This window comes from Sciurus carolinensis, chromosome 5 (genome assembly GCF_902686445.1).
Source record: "Sciurus carolinensis chromosome 5, mSciCar1.2, whole genome shotgun sequence".
Classification (NCBI taxonomy): domain Eukaryota; kingdom Metazoa; phylum Chordata; class Mammalia; order Rodentia; family Sciuridae; genus Sciurus; species Sciurus carolinensis.
Window position 1 is genome coordinate 140,777,354 of NC_062217.1, and position 24,543 is coordinate 140,801,896.

At 32.3% G+C, this 24,543-nt stretch overlaps 1 protein-coding gene across 5 annotated transcripts in view; it reads left to right on the forward strand.

Annotated features, from left to right (window-relative positions):
- Window positions 1-24,543, forward strand: part of Exoc6 (exocyst complex component 6) — a 185,457-nt gene that overhangs the window by 100,935 nt on the left and 59,979 nt on the right. For 3 of the 5 annotated variants that reach the window (XM_047553573.1, XM_047553574.1, XM_047553577.1), the window contains 4 exons: window positions 2,830-2,941; window positions 3,676-3,810; window positions 13,480-13,659; window positions 23,972-23,998. In XM_047553573.1, the coding sequence (XP_047409529.1) occupies window positions 2,830-2,941; window positions 3,676-3,810; window positions 13,480-13,659; window positions 23,972-23,998 (454 nt within the window). The remainder of the gene's footprint in view (window positions 1-2,829; window positions 2,942-3,675; window positions 3,811-13,479; window positions 13,660-23,971; window positions 23,999-24,543) is intronic. The other 2 variants (XM_047553576.1, XM_047553578.1) reach the window with 1 other exon arrangement.

Genomic DNA, 24,543 nt, shown 5'->3' on the forward strand with positions numbered 1-24,543 from the left:
TACAAAAAAGAAAATAATTTGGGATATGGAGAAACAGACAATGGTTAATTAAAAGATATGTAAATCTAAATATACTCTAGATTATCAGTTCTTTGATATTTTTATTTTTAAAATCTACATCTATAGCCTAAAACTGAACTTTTAGAGTTGTTATGTTTTTTGTCATTAAAGAGTTATGGAAGTCAGGCAAAATGGTATACACCTGTAATCCCAGTGGTTTGGGAGGTTGAGGCAGGAGGATCGCATGTTTGAGGCTAGCCTGGGCAATCTTATTGAAACCCTCACCAACTTAGTGAGACCCTGTTTCAGAAGAAAAATTAAAAAGGACTGGAAATGTAGCTCAGTGGTAAGGCATTCATCCATATGGTCAATCCTCAGTACCAAAATAGAAAAAAAAGGTTATGGATAAAAAAATCACTTTCTCTATTTAAAACTCTTGTTTTATTGTGTTTAAACATATTTCAGAGTTAAGATTTTTAAAATCAGAAGATATTTCAGAGCTTGTATAGTATAAATGTTTTCATTTGTTTTTACTTATGAATAAAAGTAGTACCAGAGAATGAAATGACTTCACAAAGAGACTCCAAAGTTTAATAATTTGGTTGTAGAGGAAGAATCTTAAGATTCAAATATTGTCTTTAAGAGTTTTTCACTCTGGGGCTGGGGAGATAGCTCAGCTGGTAGAGTGCTTGCCTTGCAAGCACAAGGCCCTGGGTTCAATCCCCAGCACCGCAAAAAAAAAGAATAGTTTTTTACTCTTCATAAGAGATTATCTGTAAAATATTTTGGAGAGTTATTGCATATTAAATTTAATTATTGTGAAATGTTCTTTAAAGTTTAGGAAGAGTGAAAATTATAGGTTCAAAGGGCAAAGACTTAAGAAAAAAATTGCTCAGTTGGTTTTAAAAACTGCATGAAGGGAATATTGGTAATTGTAAGGTAAATCTTGCTGGCACAAATAAGACACAAATGCTGATAGGTTTTCTTCCTCTCCTTTGATTTATGAAGAAAAAGTATGCATTGACTCAGCATTCAAGGTTGTACAGGGAAATTAAACAAAAGATATTATCTGTAAATGGTAACTGTTCATCTGCAAAAGATGCTATACAGTGTGTCTTTAAGCACAGTTTCAGTGTATCTGAAAAAACAGAGGAGTGGTCAACCACCTTCCTTTTATCAGGATGAATAATTGGCTTGTTCTAAGGATACCTTTGATGGATTAAAACACTTTCTGTCTTGAGTGTTTGATAACAAGTATCCCTGAAGCCCTGCTCATTTCTGAGGAAGTCTTGATTCTAGATTTAATTAAAACAAAAAAACAAAACAACAACAACAACAAAAAAAAAAAACAGAAAGAAAGAGCCTTCTTGGGCCTCCTAGAATAGGGTTAGCAGAACTAGTAGAGTACCTGCACTGCAGCTAGGGGTGTAGGCAGTGTTAGAGCAGGAGCTTAGCGAGCCCAAAGCCCTGGGTTGGATCCCAGCACCAACAACTAAATAAAGTAAACAAATAAAGTAATACCTGCATTAAAATGGAGAACATTAGAACAGCAGCAAGAAGTGTTCATGTTTTGTCAAATTTTGTTCTATTTGCATCTTTAAAAATAAATGTAATAAATATTTGTCCTTCATACAGTTTCGGGTGGGGGGAAGGGGAAAAATAAGAGAATGAATCAACCAACATCACCCTATGTAAATTTAAGATTACACAAATAGTATGCCTTTACTCTATGTACAAACAGAGAAACAACATGTATCCCATTTGTTTACAATAAAAAAAAAGGAGTGTTATTTTAATAAAGCAAAAAATAAAAGGGTGTGACTCAGGAGGCTAAGGCAAGAGGATTGCACATTCAAGTCCAGCCTCAGCAACTTAGTGAAACCATAAGCAACTTTGTGAAATCTTGTCTCTAAAAACAAAAAGGGCTGAGGATGTAGCTCAGTGGTAAAGTACCTTGGGTTAAATCCCAATACCAAAAAAAAAAAAAAAAAAAAAAAAGTGAAAGATCTAAGGCAGTTGTTCTAAACTGGGAATAATTTTGATCTCTTCCCTGCTGTCACCCACCTCACTACCTTTGGTAATGTCTAGAAATATTTTTGGTTGTTACAACTTGGGATAGGGTTGCTACTTGGAACTAGTAGATGGAAACCAGAGATACTGCTGAACATCTTACAGTATACAGAATGGCCCCACAGTACAGAATTATTCAGTCTAAAATGTTAATGGTGCTGAGATTGAGAATCCAAGAATCATTATTTGGTTGAAGGCCTAGTGCTGAGGAGGAAAGAATAAGCTTTTTAGTGCTAGCTTAATCTTTAGGATGTTCAGAAGCATCATAGGTTTTTTGCACCAACTTGAAATTAGTTTAAGGTAAATATGTCTATAATTGTCTTCAAAATCTCAGTGGAAGTGGATAGCTTATTTATATAAAAATTAAGTCTGATACTTTATATCTAAGGAGGAGCTCACATCAATTTGTGTTAAAAAAGTAATTTTTAGCTATAGCTATATATGAAGTATCTTGCAAAGTGACTGTAGAATGGAGTTATAATTTAAGAATAGTTTTAGATTCTTGAACTAAGTACCTCATGATTTTTCTGTAGTGATTGATTTGATGAATTTGAATTAGGCAATAAGTATTCTGCTTTATGGAAAATATCCCTTTTATGAAATTGAAGTTTGTGATTTAGTGAGTATGAGTTATTATAATTTATTAAGGTAAGAAAGAATGGCTAAGAACAAATTATTTTAACAAATAATATTAAATTATTTAGAATGTTAACTAACTATACCCTTGGAAAGTTTAATAATATCAACCTTTGTTTTTAGTTCAACAGAAATAGATGATATGCTTAGGAAATCAACAAATCTGCTGCTGACCAGAACTTTGAGTAGCTGTTTACTGAACCTTATTAGAAAGCCTCATATAGGTCTGACAGAGGTAGGTTAAGAAGACACATAACTAAATAGATTTTAATATGAAAAAAAATTACAGATTATTGCTGAACATCATACTATAAAACTAGCTTTGTGTTTTATTTATTTGTTCTTTTTTTAGATATACATGACAGTAGAGTGTATTTTGACATATTATACATACATGAAGTATAACTTATTTTACTTAGCATCCCATTCTTGTGGTTGTACATGATGTGGGAGTTTCACTGGTTGTGTATTTATATATGAACATAGGAGTTATGTCCAGCTCATTCTACTGTCTTTCCTAATCCCATTCTCTCTCCCTTCCCTTCATTCCCCTTTGTCTAATCCAATGTGCATCTTCTCATATTTTCATTTATTTACACAGGAAGTGAAATGTGAGAAGAAAATATGAGAAGATGCATTTAAATATCTGACGGCTAGCCTTTACATGGAGGATCAAAAATCCTCTTTTTTTTTTTTTTACTTATTAAATGTTTAAGATTAGAAAAATACTGTGGAAAACTGTTTTAAAATTATTGGCAGTTAGACTCTTGGTGTACACATATATATTTTTTAATGATGTTAGCAGTGTTTGCATCAGGCTTTTGACATCAGATAATCAGTTGTATCCTATATTGCTATAATTATGCAGAAATGTTACAGTTTCTGGAAGTAATAACCCTGTTTTTAAAAATCAAATAATTTTGTATATGTGAAAATTGCATTTTATTGTATATATTTTGTGTTTTCTAGCTTGTGCAAATCATCATAAACACAACACATCTGGAACAAGCTTGTAAATACCTTGAGGACTTTATAACTAACATTACAAATATTTCTCAAGAAACTGTTCATACCACAAGACTTTATGGACTTTCTACTTTTAAGGTATATAAAATCTGACCAGAAGTTTTCTTTTCAATTACTGTAGCAAACTTTAAAAAATTAAAGATAATTTTTTATGTGTGTGATTTCATTGTATTCCTGAATATTAAGATTTAGAGATAATCATTGCCAACAAGCAGATGAATGTCAGTTCCTTTTTGGCATTTTATACACTTATTAAAGTACACTGATTTTCTACAATGTATTATATTTTGTTTGTTTTGAAAACAAATGGTAGTGTTAAATTATGCTAACTGAATTTTATAGTTCAATAATTAATTTTACATGAGTGTGTGTGTATGTGTGTGTTTGGAAATGAAAAATGTGAGATAAATAAGTGCACGGTTTGCTTTTCATCCCTTATTGACTCTGATCTGAAGGAAAAAAAAATTCCATTCATAGGAGTTCTTTTCTCTGAATGAACAGATTTATATTTGTATAGTAGTAGGGAATATACTGAAAGATGAATTAATGGTTGTTTTCGGCAGAATGCAAGATTCAATGATTTTATGTTTTATTGATTTGGAATCACAAATGATACACTGGAATAATCTAATATAAATTTCCTTGTAATTAATATTTCATTAAATTAAAAAAATAATTTATTATTAATTTACTAATCCCTTCTTTTTTATTCAAAAGAATTTTCATCTTCCCACTTTTGCTGTATTATAAATTATTCAGTTTATCTCCTGAAATTATATTGTAATAATTTATTTTTAAAATTAAGTGTACTTGTATTTAGACAAAATTAACTTAATGTTAACATTGACCCTGACTTTGAAAGTGTGAAGCCCAGAAACAATTGTAGGTCCCTAAGATTATCTGTCTGGTCCTCAAATCTTATGCTCCCCTGGTGACTCTTAAGCTCATGTGGTCAGCCTGATTCAGAAGACACATACAGAATAATATCTGAGTCAGTGGAGTTATAAAATTAGAATGGAGAAGTGTGAAAAAGCAGACATTCATTTACTCAATAATATAATATAGTGATTAAGGGTATATACTCCGGAGTAGACTGCTATGTGACCTGTGCAAATTTTTTAACATTAATGATTACACATTTCTTCATCTATAAAATTAGAGTAACAATGTACTGCCTACCTCATAGGAGGTTATAAAGATTAGAGATAGCACAGAGCAATTCATTGTATATCAGTTAAGCTCTGAGCACTCTGGCCCCAAGTATACATATATCTATCACTTCCCTCAAGAATCTCAGGAGAAAAAAACTTTTAAAAGATACTTAACAGTATCATAGCATAAGGGAAGAGTATAATTTTTGGACCTTTATCCAAGGACACATTGATCTTTAGCTTTTTTCTTTCTTTTGTCTTTCTTTGTGGTCCTGGGGATTCAACCCAGGGGTGCTCTACCACTGGGCTACAGTTTTTTTTTTTTGTTTTTTGTTTTTTGTTTTTTGAGACAGTGTCTTATTAAATTGTCCAGGCAGGTCTTCACCTGTGGCTAGGATTCTAGGTGTGGGCCTCTGCCTCCAGAAATCCTTAGCTTGTATATTAGATTTTTCATAATCTTTCTCTTTATTGCTCTCTGGGTTCTTATATCTATGTATGCTTCAGACCCCAACAAGAGGGGATTTACTTAGGCTTAGAATTGTAAACCTAATTAACTGCTCACATTAAATTTCATCTGCTTCCTCAGTACTCTGATTAAAATACGAAATACCTTGGTGTTTCGAGGGATCTTCAAGCAATTTTTTGTTTTCAGTTAGAATCAAAGGTGCTGGAACATGGTGTTCTTAAATTAGGGGATCTTGAAACTCTATTTCTCAAAATCTGTCTGTTGGGAAAGAACTTTAGAAATGTTAGCTCTGGTTCATCACTCCAGAGTTGTTGATATTTAGTTGAAACAACAACTGTCATCATATACCCTTTGCTGGGTTGCCTTGGAAATCAGAAATCAAGTAACTTCCTTGTTTTTTGTTATTCTTTCTTTTGTTTTCACATAGAACTTAGTAAATATTTCTTTGTTTCATTCTTCTATGTTATATAATATAAAAAAAGAGATGTTTTGTGCTCAGCATTTGAAAATCAAGTATTTGGTTCTACCTTTTGCTCTGTTTCAAGAACAGTTTGTCTTGAACTGTGATATGAGGAAGTGTTTCAGCAGGGAGAATTGTTACCTCAATGTTAGAGTGAATTGCTGAGGGACATTGGGAAATTTCCATTCATAGTGAATGGTCAGTGTGTTTCACAGAGATAATTGAAGTACAGTCTTAGTTATGGACATTAGATTGAATTGCATAGTTAACCTCTTAGCCTAATTCTTTGCAGCTCATATTCCTGTTTGGTTTCTTAATGGGGCTACAAGCCCCCTTAAGTGGAAGCAAGCACTTTCATAATTCCTTTACCATATTGTTTCTCTTCCAAAATGCCTATATTCATGCACATATATGTGCTCATATATGTCATGTTTATTTTGTGAATTTTACATAGACTTTCTTATTAGCTTGCCTTTCACTTTGCTGAATCTGTGAGTGATATGAAAGGTACAATAGTAGTTCTTACCCTAAAACAGTACCTGAAACTAATTGGACCAACACAGTGCTACTTAAAGATGATGGAAAACTTATGTTAACTTAAAAAAATTGCATCAGGATAGAGGGGTAAAATGGGAATATCATTCCCTTTTTGATCTGTATTGTAGAGGAATGATCCCAGTTCTCTCTCTTGGCACCAGGGATCTTTTACTTGGTTCCATGGAACTTTTCCAGGCTGCCACCCTGAAGAGTTCTTTCTGAGTCCTGATAGTGATTCCAACTGTAAGCCAGTCACAATAATATGGCATAATGAAAAAATCTGGTGAAAAGTACCCAAGTGAATTAGTGTTCCTTTACTAATTTAATTAGAAGCATAAAGAGGTAAATGTTTCTTCATTTTAAAGTTGATGTTAGGTACCAAATATAAGAATAAAACAACTGTTCTTGATTGTCAAACTGGTATCTAAAGCATCTAATGAAATTAGCTATTTATTTTTTAAAACTATGATTCCTTAAATTGACTTTGTCTCCTATCCATCTCACTTACTATTACACTCCTTCCCCCATCATGACTAATATTAGGTTTTGTTGTATTGTCTTATCTGTTTCCTGTCTTGTCAATACTGATAGTAAGATAATGAGTTGGATGCTATATGCAGTGTAATTAACATTTAGAAAGTTGTGGATCAAAATCATGGCTTATTGTAATACTGGTTTTTGAAGTAGAGCAGAAAAACATTAACTAGGGAAAATACTCTTGTCACAGTTCCAACCCCATCTCCTTACTGCTTAGTTTTTTAAGGCCCCCCAAAGGTTACTGAGCTGTTTGCCTTGTTCTAAATGAGTAAAATTAAACATAACCTTTTTTTCCTTAGATGTTCAATAAAATGTTCTACTAGGATACTTGTAATAAGGGCCACTAACAGAAAATTTGACAGAAACTAACAGGAAAGTCAGCTCCAACTTTCTTAAATAATTACGGGACCTGGTGCAGTAACATGCTCCTACAGTCTCTGAGAAACATAATAATAGCACTCCATAATAGCACATAATAGCACTCCATCGTGAAACAAAACAAAAACAAACAACCAAACAAAAAACTGCAGTAAATTTTGGCCAGAGTAACTGAAAAGTCCAAGGATAGGGCAGATTTCAGGTGAGGCTGAAACCTGCCGCTCAGGATATATCATCAAGGACCCAGAGTCTCTCCTTTATTTAGTTCTGCCTTATGCAATTTTGACCTCATCTTCAGACACCACATAATAACCCAGTAACTCTAGGCTCTCTCCTGGTAGAAAAATGACTGCCTGGTCCCAGTTCCAGTTCTCACATTTTTCATTTTCCACCAGCTGCTGTGAAATTCCCTGTGTAAGAGGATGCAAATTGCTGATAGACTTATACTCATCAAGATCCATCCGTGGAGCTAGATATAGGTTCAGTCCTACCTGACCCAGATATCTATGAATATGATTTTCCAAAATATATTTAGGAACTGCTCCAAAAGGGAGAATAAATGGCAAACAGAAAATCATAGATGTGTATTACTACTATGCGTATTACTACTTAGCTTCATTCCAAACATATGCTTATGGTTCAGGAGGTACAGATGGAGTTTATACCTGTTTTAAAAATTCCTTTTGTAGTTATATTGTGCACCTATGTGAAAACCACAGATAGTATGACCTCATTTAATTTTTATACATTGCAATAAAAAATAGTTCTCAAATTCTGCTCAATACATTTCTGCCTCCAGAGGGCACTGTTTCTTTAACAAGCAAAAGAGGAATTAATTTGTTTATAAGCTGAATCTTTTTAAATTTTATTTAAGATTTAATTCTTATGCTCCTGACCTTCATAAAGATCAGTTCATGCAGGATCAAGGGCATGTATTTGGATTATAAAATAAGCAAAACTTTTAGTCCTTAGAAAATTTCTTTTAAGTGGTCTTTAAAACATGTTCCTGCTCAGAACTTCTGTCTGAATTTCTCTCTCACACATCATAGCCTCTAACTTCCTGATTTAGATTTCTTGCCTTGCTTTTATAGTCTATGGACTATAATAAACTTCTTAAAATACTAAATACCTCTGCCCCCAATTTAAAAAAATCTTGAAAATATGTTGGTCCTAACCTAAACAGTTTATGGGGAAAGTAGAACCTGCTCTTGGTGTTACCTCAGAAAAGTAGACTAAACACCACAGTTCTTGATAGTAACAACAGTGAAAACAATAAATAAATGTTTATATTTCCCCTTTATTGTTGCTTAATTTCTTTTTTAAAAAAAGTGTTTTCTGAATCACTCTATTATTAAACATGCAGTCCAGAAAAAATACAATTATAATTACTTCATTTGACTATAGTGTAATGATTTTATCATCATCATTTTAATTTAATAATTTTTCTTCCTTCACATAAAAACTCTTGTTTTCCCTTGTGACTTCAAAATTTGTAGATATTTTCTCCTTCAATTTTTGGTTAGCATTTCAATTGTCCAACATCACTTTTAAAAAATTCAGGAAAATATGAGTTAATACATTCTTTATTTTAATAGAACTGTATATAGTAAAAGAGGGATTAAGAAGTATACCATTGTTTTTAAAAGTGGATTTAAATTAGAGTCTTTAAAAAATAGCCGTTTTTATAAAAATCAAAAGCTTTAGGTTTAGAGGAAAGGAATCTCTTGAAACTGACTTAATATTTTGTTAGGGGCAGGGGATATAGTTAGTGGTACAGCACTTGCCTAGCATGTGTGAGGTCCTAGGTTCAATTCCCAGCTCTGAAATAAATAAATAAATAAATAAATAAATAAGTAAGTAAGTAAAATTTTTGTTAAGCATCTCCTTTTCTTGCCTACATTAGAGGCTTCCCAGAAATCATAAATATAGTCTGAGTACAGATAGGAAATATAATGGAAGATAGAAGCAGTCAGACTCTCAATTTTCTTTGCCTTATAATAGAAATGTTGAATATTTATGGGATGATTGTATAGTACTGAGCTTTAGGATTTTTTTTATCTGACAAATGTCTGAAATTATTGTCTAGCTTCACTTCTGTTGTGACCTATATTAATCCGCTTAGATTCAATAAAGATAATGAAACATGAAAGAGGACTGATTAAAAATGTTGGGGCAAAATGGAAGGTGATAAATAAGCATTTTTAATATATTCCTTCAAGAAATTGACTTACAAGTGGTATTAAGGTGTGTTATGATACAGTTCTGTAGGTTACAAGTACTTGTCATCTTACATTTCCCTTGTTGTTAGGAAAGTTAAAGAGAGATGTGTATTACTGCCATTGATAATACATATTAACTATGACCCCCTTGTCTAGTTGCTGGTGTTTCACATTTAAAAAATCATTCTGTCAATGTTCAATATGCATTTTTTTCTCTCTTACATGCAAATAACTTTTGTAAGTTATGCTAACTTGGGCAATTTGGAAGGCTTAAAATGCTGATATGTTAATCATCTTTATGCAGTTCATTTAATATACGTTTATTGAGCATTACTAGCTATCTAACACTAGTAGGTGTAAGGAAACTCATAATTTTTTAAAATTCCTGTAGGGTGCCTAGTATGGTTAAGTACTTTGAATTAATGATAGAAACTTGCATAATATCCTGTGAAACAGGGATGATTCTTATTTCCTTTAAAATAGTAATAACCCAAGGATCTACAAGTTATTTTGCTTAAGGTTTAAAGATGTTGTGGGAAGCAAACCCCTTCCCATTTTCTCAAATCCCTTTCCACTTTTTCTGTTAAGTAAATTAAAATACTGGCCCATATTCTTTAAGGGAATTAAAGAAAAATTTATGGCCCATTTCTTCATTATTTGTTATTAGCAAGGATGACAGTTTTTTAAATGGCTACATATTCTTAACACATTTCTCATTGAGTAGTCAGGGGGAGGACTATGTGAACATACCCCACCTCCTAATCTGGATAGACTTGTGATTGCTTTGACCAAGAGTCAGCTAGTACAGTGAAAGCAATATAAGACATCTGAGGCTAGGACATAAAGGCAGTGTAGCTTCTGCTTTATTCCAAGCATGCAAGCTTACACCCTGGGTTGCCATTTCATGAGGAAGCCAAGCTATGTAGAGACATTACCTAACCAGTTGTCAGACACACAAGTGAGAAGCCTCCAGAAGGATTCTAACCCTTCATTGTTCAAGTCATACCAGCTAAATCCCAGATTTATAGAGTAAAGTCATCTCCCGCTCCTAGAACCTGTGAACATAATAAAATGCTTTTTTCGAACCACTAAGTTTTGGAGTAGTTTATTGTTCGGCAGTAATAACTGGAATAGCAACTGACATGAACCCTTCTCCCTAGGTTCCTATTTTTCCCTATCATATGGTAACTTTTCTTCCATGATACCTTTTTTCCAACCCATATGATCTCTCCTTTCTTGCTACACTTTCACTATACATGTAGTCAATACTAATTTGTTTATTTATTCATTCTGTGAATCTTTTACATGTGATACTTTTCTATCCCAACTAAATTATAAACTTCCTCAATATTTTCATTTAATAAGTACTCAACTGCTATCTACTATATGCCAAGTACTGTTCTAGGTGCTGGGGATACATTGGTGAACAAAAACAGACACAAACTTCTGCTTTAGTGGAGCTTACATATTGTCGTGTATCTTATTCCTGCATTGCTCAGAGTGCTGCACATATAGTGGCTAATAAATTATTGTTGATAAATACCAGTGTTTACCTTCTCAATCTTAAGATTTCTATGAGATTTGCATGACATTAGAAATTTTAATGGAGAGAGACTAAAAGCCTACGTTACTTTAACTATTTTGAGTCAACTCATTTTGCTACTACCATGTTTAGTAGTACTTCATAACAATTTCAGCTAATGCTGTTAACATTAACTTAACTTAAATTCCTGCTTTATTTAAAGTAGTGTTTATCTTTACTTTCTTCTGTAGCTGAGGAGAGGCACTGTTGAAGGTTTTATTGTTTATGTGAAATTGGTATTAGACCTTTGAGTGGAAAGAAGAAAAATCCTTCTTGGAATTCCTGTTCCAGTCCTACTGTGAAGGCAGACATGCAGATGGAAAGATGTCTACTGGTAGTTGGTTTTCCTCAGCCAGGTGTGGCAGTGAGTAGTAAGTCGTAGACAGTATGAAAATTGGATTAGGAACAAAAAAGTGTTAAAATGTGGAGATGGTACACTTTGATCATATTTACTTTCTTGTATACACTTTTGAAAAAAAATTTAAGGCACTCAAACCAAAATACCTTTGAGGGTTCCAACTCAAATGGCATTGCTTCCACAAAGCTTTATCTGACAAATACTAATTATTTTCTCCTTTGTTGACTCAGGATGGTTTACAAAACTTTTAATGTAGCATTAATTGCATTTTGTTATGTTGTGTCTTTTTTTGAATTATTAAATCCTTGAGGTTAGAAACTGTCTTACCCATCCTGTTGTCTTTTAGTGTTCTTATTCATAGACGTGACATAAATTATATATTAGGTTAAATTGCATTTAAATGTAAAATGCGACTAATAATGGTGAGTGATACCTTCTTAGTCAGGGCAGTAGTTTAAATAGGTATTTGTTTTTCCAGAAATAATGCTTAGCTACTCAAAGAAAATTAAATCCAACTCCAAAGCTTTACTGACCAGTGTGGCAAATTGTCCCCTCTCCTTAAAGTGGTACAAAGAATTATGGGAGCTTGTGCTGCCCAAAAATACCTGAGGAAAAGGCAGCGATCTTTCTACTTTTAACTTTCAAAGTACTCCCTGTCCAAGTTTGAGTGATCCTTTCAAAGAAAAGCATAGGCCTGAGGATCTATTGCCTTGGTTCCAAGGACCACAGTGCCTAGTTGTTAGTCTTTCAGTGTCCCTGATACCATTCTGTCAGAGTGTTGCTGCTTGAGTGAGAACCCACCACTACCACTTTTTGAGATTCTTAATGTGGAATTTTAGGCTAATAATTTGAGGGCTTTCTTCTTTTATAACATAGATACATATAGCTATCATTTTTTTCCCCAAGCATTGTATTTCACAATATTTCTTAATTTTCTCATAATTTCTTCTTTGTTTCACTGCTTATTTAATAGTCTATTGTTTGCCACATATTTGTGAATTTTCTAAATTTCTTAATAATTTCTTATTTCTTATTTCATTGTGGCCAGACAGCATACATAATGGATGTGCCTTCAGTACTTTTAAGGCTTGTTTTATATTCTGTTCTGGAATGTGACCCACTTGACACACATTTGAGCACACAGAACTTTTGAAAAAAAATTTAAGGTACTCAAACCAAAATTTTGAAGGTTTAGAGATCCATTCTCTGCTACTTTTGCTGAGGTTACTCCCATAATTTCTTTTCTCCTTGGAGAAATTATCTACTTCTTCCGCTACCTTTTAAACTCAAAGCACTATAGTTTCTTCTCTGTATCCATGGATTCCATATTTGTGGGTTCAGCCAACCTTGGGTCAAAAATACTTAGGGAAAAAATTGAATATACTGTACATGTACAGGCATTTCCTTTCTTGTCATTGTTCCCTAAGCTGTACATTGTAACAACTATTTACATAACATTTACATTGTCTTAGGTATTATAAGTAATCTAGAGATGATTTAAAATATAGGAGAAGGTGCTCTGGGTTATATACAAATACTACACGTTTTATATAAGAGACTTATGTGTCCTTGGAGTTTGGTATGGGGGACCAAATTCCATCATCTAGGAATCTAGGAATAAACTCCACCTTCACTCCCGAAATACTGAGGGACAACTATATTCCATTTTTTTTGTGTGTGTGGGTGTGATAATCTAGCTTCCTTTTCCTCAGTTTGTAGGCATGATCCTCTGCATCCTTAACTTCTACTTCCCCATTTCTGTTTTTCCTAAGGGTCTTCTTAGAGTTATAAGAATAAGTTGGGAATTAATATCTCATAAAGTATATGATCACACAAAGAGAAAACAGGTGATAGTTTGAAAAATAAAGAAGAAAAGATGTGATATTCAGTCAAATAAATAGAGTAGTATAAAAAAATCAACAGTTTTGCTGGACTTTCAATAAATGACTAAAATATTAGACCAAAGTCCAAAGAAAAGTATAAGGTAAAATTTATAATTTTAAGCAAACTTGCTTTATCATCTGCTTCTGTAATTGTTTCTTTGTTATTGTTTTGTCAGGATGCTCGACATGCTGCAGAAGGAGAAATATATACCAAACTTAATCAAAAAATAGATGAATTTGTTCAGCTTGCTGATTATGACTGGACAATGTCTGAACCAGATGGAAGAGCTAGTGGTTATTTAATGGATCTTATTAATTTTTTGAGAAGTATCTTTCAAGTGTTTACACATTTGCCTGTAAGTATAAACAATTTCAAAAAATTGTAGTATAAGTTTGCTCATAAAATATATTTTAGAATTTAACTGGATTGGGTTTACTTGTTTAAATAAAATTTCTAGATTGTATATTTCCTTTTCCATTATTATAAATTAATTTATAAGGACTGGGTGTGTAGCTCAGCATAGAGCACTTGCCTAGCATATGTGAGACCATGGGTTCAATTCCCAATAATGCAAAAAAAAGGGGGGGAAGAGAGAAAGAAAACCAAAAACAGTCTAGTCTAGTCCTTGTAATAAATCAATTTATAAGGCATAATAACTTAGCCAGTTTTTGAGCTTTTAATTTATTTTACTTTCTAACCGAAATAACTACAACTTTCTTTCCAATAAAACCAAACCAAAACCCTGAAAATTGACAGGGTAGACTTAAATAAACACTTAGTAGGAGTTTTGTGAAAGTCAGTATAATCAATGACTTTTCTAGTTATAAAGGACCAGGAAATCATTGGATAGTTTTTAGACAAGAGATGAAAAGTAAAACAAGCATGTTCTGTCCTAGTACATGTTCCTAGTGCATGTACATCTTGAGTTTCTGATAATGAAACACTTACAAAGAAATTAGAGCAAGGACATTTAGGTATAAATAGACTGAACATTGGATTCTCCAGATGAGGACTGCAAAGGCCAAAGGGTGGGATAAACATGCTCTTATTAAGTATATCTAGGAAATAATATAACTACTGTGAAAACTGAAATAGTCTTTATACAAATAAAATAGAAATAAATTTTATCAACATTTTATCATATGATAGAAGATGTAGCGGAGCATAAAAATAAACTATTTTATTCAAAACCTAGAAAACTACCACCAACCTTCTTCCTTGTTTGACATGGGGGTGGGATAGTATTTTCCTTACTCTTATCCTTTCCTTTTTCCCCATGAGGAGTTGCTCCAAAGAGCTAATTAGAAAAATTGAGGAAAGGTGTTTCTATAAAAATAGAAGAACATCTTAAAGAGATTTTAATCATGGCTCTTATTCAAAGAAATTTTAGATGTTTACCCAGGGATGATATTATATTTCTAATCGCTGTCCTTGTATTTATAAAAAACCTATAAATATTTTTAATTTTTATATCAACTAAATTCTAAAGAAGTGCTTTTCATGTAGTATGCACTAAATAATTGTTGAGTTAATTTGAATTTTCCTTGTCAGTATAAATCTCCATGCTTCTAGTCAAAAGCAGTCTTCAAGGATAAATATATATATATAGTGTGTTTTTATATTGTAGTATCTGTATCTCAAGTTGGTGATAAGTGATAGGTAGGAATTTTGTGTATAAATGGGATAGAATTAAGAGAGATTATATGTTAGAAATCCATCACTTTAGAAGACTCACAGTCTGGAGGAAATCCCAGTTTCTCAATGGACACTGATGACTTTGTGAGAAACCGACTCCTGGTCTAACTAGATTCGATCATTCACCTGATACATTGTGATATTTTGTATAATTTTAAGTGAGTCTTCATATGTCATTTAAAATTTTTATCTCATCTAATATGGGTTTAGAAAAAACAGTGGATTGAGGTAGTCAGTGGCAGCTGTGAAACTAAAGACTCTTTCAAATAGTGCAAATATTGACCAAGAGTGCAAAAATTGGGACATGGAAATAAATTTTTATACAGTGTAGACCAATAAATTCAACAATAAATATAGGACCTGACCAAATAAAAAGAAAGTAATAGTTCACAGCTAAGAGACAGTGTTCTTACAACAGTATATTCTTATTCAAGGATGAACTAAATGCAAAATTTTCAAGCAAAAATATTAAGGTATTGATATGATAAATTTTAATTACAGTTGATAGAGTAACTTTATCATAGCTTAGTGTATTCCCTGAAACTCTGAAGTTATATAAAATATTAAAGTTGATTATTTTCTTTCAAGCAAAGAATAGACACAGTTACTAAATGTATAATTTTTCTAAACCAAATATGACATTATATAAGCTATCATTTTTTAAAATATTTTAAGCTGAAAATAATTTCTTAGTTTCAGTTTGTGGCCTGAGATAGAGGGACCAAATCCAAACTTCTTCAACTCTCAAAGAATCTTCAGATTATATTTATTTATCACATCCAGTCCCATGTCATTCAGCAAGTGGAACTAACTATCCTACTTATAGACACATGAGGTTAAACAGCGTATCTAATTTTAGACTTTTGTCCTAGCTTTGGTTTTGGCAGTGTTCCAGAAAAATGGGGAAAGTTAGTGGAAGCTGTGAAACTAATGACTCTTTCAAATCGTGTAAGTATTGGCCAAAAGTGCAAAAATTAGGACATGGAAGTAGATTTTCTGGGATGAAAGAAAGTCCCTGTAACTCTGAAAAGACACAAAATTGAACATGTTCTGTTTAAAACCTCCACCTGTAACTTTATTGACTAGTTTTTTATCATTCCTATCACTGTTGCAAAAGAATGGTTTCCATATCAAAGACTGTCATCATGTACAGTTAGTGGGTGACTACATTGCCCAGTGAAAAATTCCATTGTAACTTCCAAAAAAGTTAATTTATCTAACAGAATTTTGTTCTCTGCTTACAGGATCTGAGAACAGTAGAAAGTTAGCAGATAATCGTGGTTTTGATGGAGCCCAGGGAAAGAACTCTGTCATTTTCACAAATTATGGTAGCAATAGAAAGCTGTAGGATTTGTAGAACTACCAATAATGTTCACTTTACATCTTATCTCCAGGGTTAGATGAGTGAGAGAATGGGTATCCCTTACTTGTTTCCCTTAAGAGCCAGTACAAAACTTTTTAGGAAATGGAAAAGTAAAGAACTTTCTTGCCTCCATATTTAGTAATTACCTGTTCCTTTGCATTTCATTGTGCTCCAGCAAATAAGCCAAGCTCTCTCTGGCCAGAGGAATTAACAGAAATCTAAATAGTCAGTATTTGTAGCAATCACAGTTATTTTTCCATTACCCAAAGTATTAAACTTCTTGCTAACTGTATTTTCTCAAGGAAACTTGGATTTTTTATGCTCATTTAGAGTTAAACTTATTAATCTTTTATGGTTCCTAAGGGCTTAGGTGCTAAAGTGACAATATTCATAGGATAGGCTCTGGAGTTAGAATGACTGAGTTTAAACCTTAATTTATAATTTACTAGCTATAGGATGCTGACAGCTTATGTAACACCTCTGGGCCTCTTCCCTTCTGCAAAATAGGTATAATCCATTCGTTCTCCATGGGACTATCATAGGATGAATTAAAATGGTGTGTAAAAACGTTGCCTGACAGGGTGCTTGGCATAAAGTTAGCTCTATTAATAAATGATAATTTTGTCTTTTTCCTCTGTTATAGTTTAAGGCCATTCATAGTATTAATTTTATTATAATGTCTTTTCACCTTTTTTTCTTGTTATGTCTATATTTTTAGCTTGATATTATTTCATTCAGTTTTATGCCTTGGTATTATACAGCCATTTTTAAAGTTCTTTATTAATTATGGAAGACATTCATTTAAAGCTTAATTGCTTGAATAATTTTTCTCTGTCCACATTTTTCATTGGTGCATTATAGTTGTACATAATGATGGGATTTGTTGTTACATGTTTGTACATGCACATGATATAACTATATAATTTGGCCAGTAGCACTCCTCAACACTTTCCTGCTTGAATAATCATTTAGTTTAAGTTGCTGTGTTTACAGTGGCTAATAGTCAGATATTAACTACTGTCATTAGGGTTTGGTTAATATGTGAAATAAAAGTTACTTTATTCCTGTATCAGTGCCCTTGGAAATAAACAAGTTTTACTATTTCAAAATGTGTAAATGACCTTTCTTTTTAATAAACTTTCCCTGACAATTAGAAAATACAGAAGAAAGACAACAAAAAAATTACTTTTGTCTTGTCAAAGGATGATCAGTGTTTTTATTTTGACCTGTATTCTGCAAGTTGTCTTTTCCTATGCATTTATGACATGTATTTTAAAGCTAATTTATAAGCAAAATTTGTTGCCTTGTAAAATTTTATGTAAACCAGAAAATTTTATACTAGGGAAATTTTAAAAAGCAGAAGATACTCATTTACCATTTATACGAATATAAATCAAAGAAATTTTGAGCCACTTGTACATCTAGTCATTCTCCATGACTGCTGATGGAATTCAGTAACATTTTACTCCAGCTACTGCCTCAGGACTCCAGCACTGGTCTGTTTCTGTAAAGAAAAGTTAACATTTCCTTTCCTCATAAATGCTATTCATGTGTTTGCTTTAATAAAGATAATTTGTTGATTTACAACCTCTAAGGGATATGTATAAATGGTAGAGTTTTTAATTGCATCACACATATTATTCACAGAAGGGACCCAATTATCCAAATGTTTATACCACCAGTTAGTTATCTTTTATAGTAGAAATCAGTGGAAGATCTCAAATGATCAGTTTACTCATATTTCTTCCTTTTTAAGAACTTTCCATTGTTTTACTTTTAACCATGGTGTAACCTTCTCTGCTACTTTACTTACTCTAGAGGTAGATTTGTAGATAAATCTGGTTTCTATTTGAATTTTCAGTGTTTTCTTCTCAGAAAGATTTTTTCCTTTTGCTTTCAAATATGCTTGACTTTTGTTTTTTTTCTGTGTTAATCAAAGTGGCGTGATGGACAGTTTTTTAAAAGGGGGACATTTTTAGAAATGAGTTTACCTTTGGCATGTGGTTCTCAAATGTAAATATAATTGGATGTTTTTCAAGAAAATTACTATATGATTATAGGTATTTCTCACTTTAGAGAATAAATGTCTGAAAAGCTGTTCACAGCAATATCTGTTAATCGGATTATTCCTCCCAGTATCTTTCACTCTAAGATTAGACATGCCTTCCTACTGAGAGAAAGTGACCTCAAGATCATACTGGGAAATTGATATGGAGCATACCTCTTCCCAACTGTGCATTCAGTGACATTACGCTGGTAGTCATGGTAGGAGTATTTAGACCATTGTAACCAGCAAATGGTACAAACCAAGTTTTTCCCCCCAGAGAACCATTGTTAAAAATTAACTAGCACATCACTAAATACAGCATAACTTAAAAATCACTGTAAAACAAACAAACAAACCTATTTTCTTAACTCAAAAAATAAAACATAGCGTTTCTCAATAATGAATTAAAAATACTATAGTAGAAATAACTTTCAAGATAGGGAAATATGCCCCAAGTGTTATTCAGTCTTTAAATGCAGTACTGTATTTACTTCCCTATCTAGTTCCCTTTCAAGGTGTTTTCTTTTAGTTGTTTCCTTTGAAGGGTCTTCCCTTTTCTTGATTTGTTTGCTTTAGGTTGTAAGGGTTCTATTGATATGCTAATTCGATATCCTTTTTAAATTCTTTGTGCTTAAGAATGTAATCCCTTTTCCTACTAAATGTAGATATCTGATGGGACTGAATTTTTAATTTACATTTTTATTTCCATTAATGATTTTTAAACATATTATGCTCTCTTTAATTGAGAAGCATATATCTATATATATCTATATCTATCTATCTATCTATCTATATATATAAAATAAATGGAGATACTAACTTAGATAGAAATGGATAGTATCTAACTTTTAAAATCATTCTCTCCTGGAAAATCTTTTTCAAGATGTAGTACTATACTAAAATTTGAGATTTGGGTCCTAGACTTGATTCTTCCAATTAATTGCATTGTGAAACCAGACAGATCATTTACCTTCTGAATTAATTTATTAATATCTTTATTTTATTTATAGAACTGAAAATAAAGTTTTTCTTGTTTTATTTTACTTTTATTCTAATTAATATGCTAAATGGTAATAAGTCAAGTAGTCCAGAAAAGTTTGGAATGGAAAACAGCCTCTCCTTGCCCTTTTTCATTCCCACTGCCACTTTCCCAGACTACCATTTTTTACCATTTGGTTTTGTTTCTTCTGGTGGTTATCTTATGATTTCTTGCTATGAAGGATAAAGCACAGGTAGCATCTCCCCTCTTCCCTTTTTCCTCCCATTGATTTTTATACTTTATTGTTTTTATATAAAGTAGTTGTATTTCTATTTTAGTTCTTTTTACTTCACTCACTATCTTAATTCTCTTCTATGTAATGTACTAGTATAGCCTATCTTTTGTGCCATCATTTCTTCCACTTGGTACTGTTTTCTGATAACAATACTTTTATTTTTGCCTTATTAATATTTACATTATTTTGGCATTATTTTGCTTTGCCCTGGGTTGGCTTTCCAAGGTGAATACCAGTAAACAGTACTTTTTTATGTTATATTTTTCCCTTTAGGGAAGGTGTAGTATGTTAGGACTTTTTTTTTTCCCTTTCATATTTTGGGTCTGATATCTTAAATTCTGGTCACTTACAGGAGACTATTTTGCATCATGGCCAAAAAGATTCTTTTTTATTATATTCCTTATTTACTGAAATTTTACTGCATTTTAGGTAGCTTCATATTTGAAACATTTTTATCTTTGTTGATAAGTGAGTTTTGTGTTTTCATCATATCAAGTGTTTCTAACCTCCTTTCCTTCATTTGGGTGAAAATCTTCTGCTGAGGCCTTTCTTCCAGAGGCCTTTGTCTCTTAATCTGTACCAGTTGTTCTCTGCAGTAGCTGCATAGTTATTTTCCTGGGATTTTCCTTTCTTGCTCTCCTGGGTTGGGAACTATTTCCTAGATTTGTTGTGGTGTAGGGTGGGGTATGTGTGTGTTTTATTGCTTTACTGATTTGTCTTGTTGTACTGCCTCAGAACTTCCTCAATAACTTTAATAACTTCCCCTGAAAGGGAAGTACACAATTTAAGTCCTTGCATATCAGAAAATATCTTCTGTGCTCATGTTTTATTGATAATATGACTAGTTATATAATTCTAAGTTAAATAACTTTTTTTCTTAAAACTTTCATTGCATGCATTGTCTTCTGGCATCTGGGTTTTGGGATCTGTTTTTAAATTCTTACTATTAAGAAATATCATGGAAACATGTGGAGATGGCCCTTTGCTGAAAATGAGTGTCCTTATTCAGGGTAGGGAAATTTTCCTGTATATTTTTTTTGATAATTTTGTTTCTTCCATTTTTCTGTTCTCTCTTTGCTAGACTGTCATGACAGTTCCCAGATTGGTCCTCTTTGTTTCTTATCCTTTTTTCTTTCCATATCCTCATCTTTTTTGTAATATGTTTTGGAAGATTTGCTTATTTTTATTTTTCCATCTTTCTATAGGATATTTTATTAATTTTTAATTTCTAAGGAATCACTTCTGTTTTTGTGTTCCTTGTTCATAGAATTTTCTATTTTAATGAATATATTATCTTTTAAATTTGAGCATAGAATATTTTTAAAGTCATTTTCTGTGTCTTACCTATATTACTCTGGAATAGGTCTTTGTTTCTTTATTTTGTATATTCCTTTTTATTCCAGTCTTTTCTATAGTGTGATAATCCTTGGTTTTCTGTTTGTTTTTTTTAACAAAGAAGGCCTGGAGAACTGACATGGATTTACTCTGCTGCTGTGTAAATACATACCTATATTTTAATAAATCTTTTCCCTTGAGTAGGGAATATTTATATACATTGGCAGGGGCATTTTGCCCAGGATTACTTTATCTCTGTAGTCAGCATGTATGAAACTAGTCATGAGATTATGGTCTTCTCTTTTCAGGGCTAACTTCCTGGGGATACAACATGTCAGTTGTAGAATACCATCTTCAGAAGGGCCCTTCATGTGAATTGGTACTTCTCTTTTGCTGTCTTGCAATTCTTAATTTTTTTCCCCCCTGTACTGGAAATTGAACTAAAGGGTGCTCTATCACTGAGCTACAACTCTGGCCCCTTTTATTTTTTATTTTGAAACAGAGTCTCACTAAGTTAACCAAGGCTGTCCTCAAACTTCTAATCCTTCTTCCTCAACCTCTTGAGTAGCTGGAATTAAAGGTGTGCATCTAGCACAATCCTAATTTTTGAACAGGGGATCCCACATTTCCATTTTGCACTGATTCCAGGAATTACATATTATTTCCTGCCTCTTTTTCCATTATCACCTTGTCAAAATGAAAAGGACTTTTCTTTTTCCTTTCCTTTCTTTGCTTTTATTTTCATTTCTTTATTTCCTTCCCTTCCTTACCTTTGCCCCCTTTCCCTTTTTCTCCTCCCTGCTCCTTTCCCTTCCTCTTCCCCTTAAGTCAGGAAACTTAGCTTTCCCCAAAACATTCTTTCATTAGCCTGTGCTCTGTGGGTGGGAGATCATTGGCACAGTAGTTTGATTGTTTTTTTCTGTTCTCCATCTCATTTCTCTTCCCTTTCATATTTTCCAACTCTGGACTTACAATGTACTGCTGGCTCCCAGCTCCAGTGTAGTTAGTTCTTTGGCAGTGACTGTCTTCTCTTTTCCATCTGCCTTCTGTCTTCCAGAAAGCATCTCTTGATGAATTAAATCTGGTACCTTATTTACTCTTACACCTGTACTTTATTTTTTTGGCTCACACTTCTTTGTGAGTTAAGTGTATGGGATCAGTGTCCTTTCATTTGACTGAAAACTTCAGAAAACTTTACTAGTTTAGTAAAATCATTGACTTTAATCATCATTTTAAAAAATTATAACCAGAAAGATTGTATTTAAAATACAAGTTTTGCATTTTTTATATTGAGGCACAAGCAAATAGGAATGCTTTTAGTGTTTTATCTACCAAATGAAAATATAACTATATATTGGGCATATATTCTTATGTTAGTTTTTCTTATTTGAATATTAATTTTGAAATGTAGAGGGTAATGATGTATATCTTATTTATTAAATATAATTCACATAAAATGGTAATATGTGAAATATGGAAATATCACACATCCTATGATATATGTGGCTGTCATATGTTGAATATTGTTGACCAACTTTTATCAGTGTTTTACTAGATTTTAACTGAATTACATCTTCACTTTGTGGCATTATATATTTCCCAAAACATCTTTACATATACTTTGAAAGATTTTACCAAAAAAAATGGTTGAGCAAATTACTATGTTGATGGGATAATTATAATAATCAAAACAAAATTTATTGGAAGTTAAATCTAGAAAGGCCTTAGTAATTATCTGAGATCAAGTCCAGTCTTCCAGAAGAATTAATTGTTTGGCTAATACAACTGTCAGCCCACTGCTTACTAGGGTTAATTAGATTGATCAACCTGACTAGCCGAGTTTCTGTTTGTGGTCTTTCTTTTACTCATTGTGTCTTTGGTGAAATGGACAACTTCCCTTACGGAGGAGAACCTTCAGTCTAGTCTGCACCAGAAGTTCAGCTTCCACTAATAAATAGTTTTGAGTTTCTTTGACCTAATATAATTAGGTTAGATTCATGTTTCTGAGTAAATACCTTTTTCATAAAAAAATTTTACTAGTGCTTAAATATTACGTTATTGAAATTTGAAAAGTAAATTAGGTAATTTAAATTCAACAGTTTTATTTTAAGGATATTTAATTTATTTAATTCTTACTGTTTTAAGGAGTTAATATTTAATTAATTCTTAATATTTTTAAAGAATAAACCAGTATCATATAATTAATACAGAACTCTGTCAGGGGCTTATGTGCATTTAAATTGAGAGCAGTGATTTGGTTTTTACTTTGGCTCACTATTCACTTGCTAGGGGAGGAAATACATGTAAATAATTAGCTGTAAGATAACTTAGTGAGTCATCATTTCTTTAGGAATTTAAGTTTTATTAACAGATTATGAGATAACAATGATTTATCCTTATTATCTTCAGAATTATGTATACTCTGTAATTTTCTGTTATTTGTGAAGAAATAAACATTTTATTTCTGTCTGAGTTAGAATCACCTGTAGGAGGAGATGCTTGTTAAATATTCAGATACCAGTGCTTGACTGTAGACCTAACTGCACTAACATTTCTGTTGCTTACAAATATGCTTTTTTCCCTTGAAGTTCAAGATCCACTGCTCTGTAGCAAAGAACCCTGTCAAAGAACTGTTTTCTAAATTTTTTACTCAGCAAACATTTAGTAATTTACTAACATTCTTGTTATTTAATACTGATCAGGCAACTTGATTTGATAGAGGTTTGGAGGAAAATTTATCTGATTAATGGGGACATAAAAACTCACATGTAAATCTTCAAAATAAATTGATAATATGTGTGATAAATTTGTGCCTTTAAATTAGAGTAACACACATAGAATTAACTTGCTTATTGTATAGTATATTTTCTTTAGGTGCTTTAAACACTTATTCTGCTGTTATTAGAATACATCTTCCTTTTTTATTTGATTTCCTTGCTGACTCCCTCCTCAGACCAACAATGATTATGCAGCCATGTCGGTAAGTAGATAAAACTAAATCTAGCATATAAATTAAGAAAATAATGAACTTCCTACAGGCTTATTTTTCTCTGCTTAAGTGTTTAAATTAACTTCTAATTATTTTGGCAGTGTTCTTGATATATTTGTAGTTTTGTGGAAACATAATTTTGAAGGTAGATTAGTTATTTTGATGAAATAGGATTCTCTTGGATTTGAGTATGAAAGTTAAAAATGAAGGTGCATCTGTAGGGAGTGCTGTGCTTTTGGAAATCTCTCTGTAGTCTTTCCTGATCTGTCAAATCATGTCAATGGGAATATACACCCCAAAGATTTTTGTGAGGAGTAAGTGAAATAGTATACATAAAATGTTTAGAACAGTGCCTTGCATATTATACATTCTTAAAAAATATTGTTATTACTCATTTCTAAGATAATTTATTCATTTCCTGAATGCTCTTTCTCTACCACTCCTACTAGCCAAACTTGCAGAAATTCAACCTAGTACATAACTCATTGTGAGCCAATGTGATTCATGACCCACTACAAATATTTTTTTTCTCATTT